At 38.8% G+C, this 6,646-nt stretch overlaps 1 protein-coding gene across 1 annotated transcript in view; it reads right to left on the reverse strand.

The window, feature by feature from the left end:
- Positions 1-6,646, reverse strand: part of TGFBRAP1 (transforming growth factor beta receptor associated protein 1) — a 42,748-nt gene that overhangs the window by 19,933 nt on the left and 16,169 nt on the right. The window contains exon 4 of the mRNA XM_019529575.1: positions 5,647-5,801. Coding sequence (XP_019385120.1) covers positions 5,647-5,801 — 155 coding nt within the window. The remainder of the gene's footprint in view (positions 1-5,646; positions 5,802-6,646) is intronic.

Consider the following 6,646-nt stretch of genomic DNA (forward strand, 5'->3'; position numbering starts at 1 on the left):
ATCTAGTGGCCCAAGGCCAAGGGAGACCAGCAGGCAGTCCCTGTTACCCCAAGCACTACTGGGAGTAACAAGGAATAACAGCTATAAGTTGACTGAGAGTAGATTCAGGCTGGATATCAAGAGGTGCTACTTCACAGTCAGGGTGGCTAGGATCTCGAACCAACTTCCAAAAGAACTGGTGCTGGCTCCTACGCTGAGAGTCTTCATAAGGAAGCTAAACAGACACCTTGCTGGGGTCATTTGACCCCAGTACTCTTTCCTGCTATGGCAGGGGGTCAGGCTTGATGATCTGCTCAGGTCCCTTCCGACCCTACTAACTATGAAACTAAGCTAAGAAAAAATGACTTAAATCTAACTAGAGGAGAGTTTTCAATACTGATTGAATGTATTTCCAGATGTATATCTAAATTGAAAAGTATTTGTAATGCATATGATCAACAGAAGGCATGCACTTCACCTAAATCACAGCTAGCTAGGTATAACATTTTAACCTACCGATTTCTTTGCTAGCTAGTTTGATACCACCAGCTCTGCATTTCCCTTTGAAAAAATATGTATAGCAAGGAACATCATCATCTCCAAGCATCTCAGATGCTGTCAAAAAACTGGGAAATACTACTATAAGTTTTATTATTTTTAAGAGCTGTTGAAGTATATAGCCTGTTACAATTCAACAAGCTACAGAAGTTCTTCCTTTACCCCACCTTCGTTAATTTTGGAAATACGCTATAAGGCATGAAGTACTCTGAGTGCATAATACTGCTTTACGCCCACAAAAAGAAAACCTCAGAGCAAAGGAATCTGAAAAGCATATCTACAAGCATATGAAAAAGTATAAACTAGCTACTTGAGACTGGCACTGTTTTAAATGAGCCAACCAGAAGAGCCACATGACGGCAACCTAGAATAAGAGAACAAATTGTTCTACTTAAAATTGACAAAGTGCTTAGATAACATCCAGCTCCTATACACACACAGAGTGCAGAGGGATCGGAGAATTCAAGGATATACTTATGAAAATGTCTCTATTTTCAAGTCTTAAGCATTTTCCTGGAATATTATCTTGGTTACATGCCAAAAATCTTAAGTTCGAAAGCTTTTAAAAATATATTTGGCAGAATATTGTTAAATGGAACATGAAAAATTCCAAAGTGCCTCCAAATGTGTTTAGATTTCTAAATGCCAGTCAAATATCATAATTCTGATTGATGCAAAATCTACTAGCCTTAACACCACCCCCCCACCCCACAGTTGAGAGAAGTTTAAATTTGGGGAAAAGCCTGATCCCAGCAGCTGGCAGGCACTTGTTCCTCCTAGGACTGGCTTAGATGAGACCTTTGAGCAAAACTGACATCAGTAAATCAGTATAATGTATTTAAAAAGCCACTAGTGTGTAATGGGAAACATATGTCAAAAAGGGTGCCAACCATTTCCACGTAGGCCTTGAAGAAGGTCCATTTTCTGCCCGGTACCAACACCTCTGGCCAAGAGGTCTCTTTTGATCTCTTCCATTAGCTTTATTAATTTAATATTAGAAAGGTGCAAGTCTTGCAGAAATGGAGGCAGCAGAGAGCAGGGCAAATGCCCCAGAATGTCAGACGCATTGCTTTTGAACAAAAAGGATTTTACCATCTCCATGGTTAAAGTTCAAAGCATAGAAATATATATATTTTAATATGTGAAATTATAATTTTTTTAAGAACATTCAAGCTAGAAATTTGACAGCACTTGGAAAATCAGATTAGTGGGCAGAGACTTACTTTTTTTAAAGTTATTCTTGAGGCAAAAGTGTTCCTGCTGTCACAGAATGATAATGTTACTGTACACTGGTTATGAGTGTTCTGTGCACAATTGGGGAAAATCAATCATCAACTTTTTGGAAATTATTTTTAATGAAGTCTCTCATCAAGTATGAGAATGCCTCCCATAAAGTTTTTCATGTCAATTTGTCATCAACTTGCTCTCTGATGAAAAATATATATAGTGAACATACACTGCTACACTGTACTTGTCAATTTATATTTTTAAATAGCATCCGTCATCTATATTAGCAGCAGCCGACCTGTGGCACGGACAACCTGTAGGTGCGATAGGCAGCACATTAGGAAAGGGAAAAGCAGTATGGTGGCAGATATCACAGAGCAGAAAGCAGATCATCAGATTAGGGAGTACAGGATAGGAAAGCTAAAGCAGAGCATTATCTTGATCAGGGAGTACTGGGCAAGGAGCAGACTGGAGAGGAGAAAGATTTAAGTGGTATTCAGGGATGGTACAGGGCTAATTTATAGTACACCTGCTAAAATGGGTTGGCCCCCACTGTTGAATTATACTAATTATCAAAGTGTTGGTTTATTTTTAGTTGCGTGAAACAAAGTTTGAAAAAAATGTCTTCTTCATAAAAAAGAAGGTGAACTTCGTTCTACCTCTTACCTTACCAGGTTGTCACAGATTGGATCTAGAATTTTTAGTATTCTGGCTCCAGTAAAGTGATTTAACTTGCTAATTAATACTCCATAATGATTTGATGTCACAACACTAATATCTATTAAATTAGATTACATGGTTATGTTAGGGATAATCATTGTATTAAAAAAAGCTGCTGTAATTTTATAAACTGTTTTTCCATTTTTCTTTTCACATCTATGGGAATCTGTTACAATATTTTTCATAAACATTTTGTATTTGTATTTCTGAGCTTTGTATTAATATCATTTAATACTTCAAGGATCACAGAAACTTCTCAAAGGGCATTTAAATTTTATAAAACTGTATTAAAAAAAGGTAAGGAGTGGTTAAAGAAAAAAAACAGTTTCTTGATTTCACTCAGGCTTGAAAGAAGGCACTGAAGAGAAACACAGCATGTTAGCTACATCTGTCTTTGTATACTGGTTCACACACACTTTAAAAACCAGAGGAAAAAAATGACAGAAATCACAGAAGTTCTGCATTATTTGCTTTTAAACATGGACAGTAGCTAAACTTGTGCTAAAAACAGACTGTGGTCTGATTTTTCCCCATATACCTCCAGGTAATGGAGGTTAAACTGACAAGTCAAAAATGTTCTTGCTTCATGGCACATAAAAGTGCAGTTCTGTCAAACTACTGACCTTGTGGCCATCTTGTTTGCTTTTATACATCTTTCTTGCTCATTTTCCGTCTCTGAAGAGTCGGGTATTAAAAGTAAAAAAACCCCCAACATTTCCAGTATCACATATCTGCACAGTATCATCCTTAAGGCAGAGGTAGGCAACCTTTTCTGACTCACCCCAGGGCAGAGGCTGGTGCTTGTGCCGAAGACAGCAAGGGGATGAGCATCCGCACACAAACCCCCTTCTGTCAAATGATGCCAGAGTCCCATGTTCCTGGTCCAGATCCCCTAGCCCAGAGACCACAACAGAGTCTCCACCTGATTCTAGTGGAATCCCAGGGCCGAGACCCACAATCAGCTGAGCACATATAGCTGATTGTAGATCCCAGTCCCAGGACTGCACTGGAGCCAATTCAAGACTCTGGTGTGGTCCTGAGGCTGCAACCCACAATCAGCTGATTGTTGGTCACAACCCCATGACTGTACTGGTTCCTAGCTTTCAACCTGCTGGTGAAGGGGGACCCTGCAATCGTAACCCCAAGCTCCCCCTATACTGATAAGTGCTAGTGGCATAACTGAGATTTAATTCCTGATTCCAAAATTGCACATCCTGAAACGCATGTGCAACATGACATGAAAGGTGATTGCTGGAATGGGGAAACAAGTCCCATTGTGCAATTAAATAAACATATGCCAGGGCCTAAGACATCTCTCAACCATTCAATAGGCACTGAACTTGGGTAACATAATCAGGAACAAACGACTGACTTTCTTCTCAGTTCCTCATACTTAAATTTTACTTGTTATTATTTTGGGGCACTAGTGCTACTATCAAAAAGTCTCAGTTTTTAACAGTAAACTATAAAAAGCAGAAAAGAGTTTGATAGTTGACAGACTGTTTCAAACCTATTAAAATGCTTGTAGTCTCTTCTTTTGAAATGATACATGACATTTTAAAAACTTTCTTTGCATCAAACCTTCATAACTTGTTGATAGCTGTGTCACAACTGTGACAGAGAAGGCCTCAGAAAAGGCAATAAATATTAATACCACAAGTATATTTTTAAACATCCATCTTAGGATACAAGGAAAATGAGCTTCCTTTAAAATATTAATTCACGTACTAAATCAGTTCTTGAATTTTACTTCCCTTAGTGCTTGAGGTTTATTCTTAAAAAAGTTAAGCTTTTTTTTAACCACATCTTTTGAGCAGTTCATATTGCTGTTCTGAGAATGGATTTGCATGATGGAAATATTGTGCACCAGGGGCATATATAGCTGCAACACAAAGCTGCATATGCAAGCTAAAGTTCTTTAGCTGTTTGTTGCAACTTCAAAGGGCAGCATTATGGTCAGCTGCACAGGACAGCTGAAGAGCTCCATCAGGGAAGAAGCGCCCTGTGAAGTAAGAGCTGCAGCAAACAACTGAGCAGTTCATCTTTAAATTTAGCAGTCAACTGGAAACTAAACAGGAACGCAACACACCAAAATACATATCATCCCGGTTCTAGTACGTTTACTCCAGTCTCATCTAGAAATGAATTCCCGCAGACTATAGGCTCAAGAAGAAAATAGCTGACAATTCAGCTCTAAATTTAACTTGTCTTACACAAATCTAACCACCCATTTAAGACTGTATTTGTCAGTGATTAGAACACAGGTGTCCCAGTTTTGTGTGTTCTAACCCAAACCTTTATTCAAGTCGCATTTGCCTTTGTTGCCTCACAATCAGCTCCATAATGGGAATAACAAAACTTACTTCACAAGGCTGTAAGGCTTTAAGGTTTGTAAATGTATTCTTAGAACCTCAGATGAAAACCTAAAACTAGACACATTCAGACTTTATTTCTAACAGCAAAGGTAATTATCCATTGCAACAACTTACCAAGGTTTGTGCTGGGATCTCCATCACTGGACATTTTTTAATGAAGAGGTGCTGTTTTTCTAAAAAGATATGCTCTAGTTCAAGCACAGCTATTGTAATTGAAGCAGGAATGTGTTTCAAAGAAATTCTATAGCCTGCATTATATAAGGGATATCAAACTAAACTACAAAAAATGTAAAACCCACAAAAAACCCTACAAAATACACTTTTTTCTGGCTTTAAAAATGCTGCACAAGATTTATAATCTTTATAGTATTTTAAAAAAATCCTACTTTAAGCAGACCTATGCATTTTTTTGCTGCCCTAGCCCACACCCAGTTAATTTTATTCTACAACTCATTTTCAAAAAGTAACTAAAAATAAAGAAAGCAAATAAAAATGAAGAAAAAAATGGATGGACCTGTCTGTTTACACAAGTAAAGCAGAACCCACCTGTTTACCAACTGACTACAGATGCTACTGTTAATATCCAAGTTGCATAACACGCGACATGAGCCACACAGCACTATTACAAACCCATTATTCACTTCCAATGATGAGTCAATTCAGGAATACTAAATCAAATCTATATTTTTAAGCCTAAGGAGGGGGATTTCCCTAGTGAGCTCTTTCCTCTTCAGTTACTTGCTTACCAATGGATCAGCTTCCACATAGGTTTCTGAAAAGGACATACCTGAAATTTCTCTTTTGGAATGTTCCTTCGGGCCCCCTTTGCTAAGACAAGAGCTTCTTCCACTCTGTGGCTGGCTAGGAGATCCTGAATCTGTCTCTCCAAAGGGAATGGCACCAAGATGTATATCCCTTTATCAGTAGCTACAATTACCTTTCCTGGAATAGAGAGAACAAGAAAGAGTGATAATTTTACATTTTGTGCAACAGAAATAATTTTAGCATAGTAAAAGTTCTCTTCAGTGTCAAATACACTACACTGAAAACCAAATTGTTCTTGTCTTCATGTTCAGAAACTCATCTTTGCAGGTACTTCTTTTAAGTCAAATACAAAGTCTATGCAGTTTGCCCTAAAATTTGTAGAGTTAAAAAAAGAATCATTCAAATTAACAAGGTTTTTTTGGAGGTGGGTGGGAGGAAGGGAGTTGTTTGTTTTGTTATGTTCGTATTCATTTCTCGCAGGCACAGTACAGCTTCTATTATAGATTCTATTATGAATCTCAAAGCAAACCAAGATGCAAGGGCTACAAATACTCAGCACCAAAAAGTGCACTGCAGCCATGGAAAGCTTCCTGTCAATAAAGAAGTCTTCTAATAAGTTTTCATAGATTTCATAGACATTAGGGCTGGAAGGGACCTCGGGAGATCAAGTCCAGCCCCCTGCCCAAACGGCAGGAAGTCAGCTGGGGTCCCAGCAAGATAAGCATCCAATTTACTCTTGAAGGTGTTCAATGTAGGTGCTTGAACCACCTCCGCTGGCGAACTGTTCCAGACCTTGGGGGCTCGGACAGTAAAGAAATTCTTCCTTATGTCCAGCCTGAAACGGTCTTGCAGGAGTTTGTGACCCTTCGACTTCGTCATCCCATGGGGCGCTCTGTTGAACAGACGTTACCCCAGATTCTGGTGGTCACCCCTGATAAATTTATAGGCGACCATCAGATCACCCCTGAGCCTGCGCTTTTCCAGGCTAAAGAGTCCCATGGCTCTCAGCCTGTCATCGTAAG

The sequence above is a fragment of the Crocodylus porosus genome, unplaced genomic scaffold, assembly GCF_001723895.1.
Source record: "Crocodylus porosus isolate Cpor-Errol unplaced genomic scaffold, CroPor_comp1, whole genome shotgun sequence".
In the NCBI taxonomy this organism is placed as follows: domain Eukaryota; kingdom Metazoa; phylum Chordata; order Crocodylia; family Crocodylidae; genus Crocodylus; species Crocodylus porosus.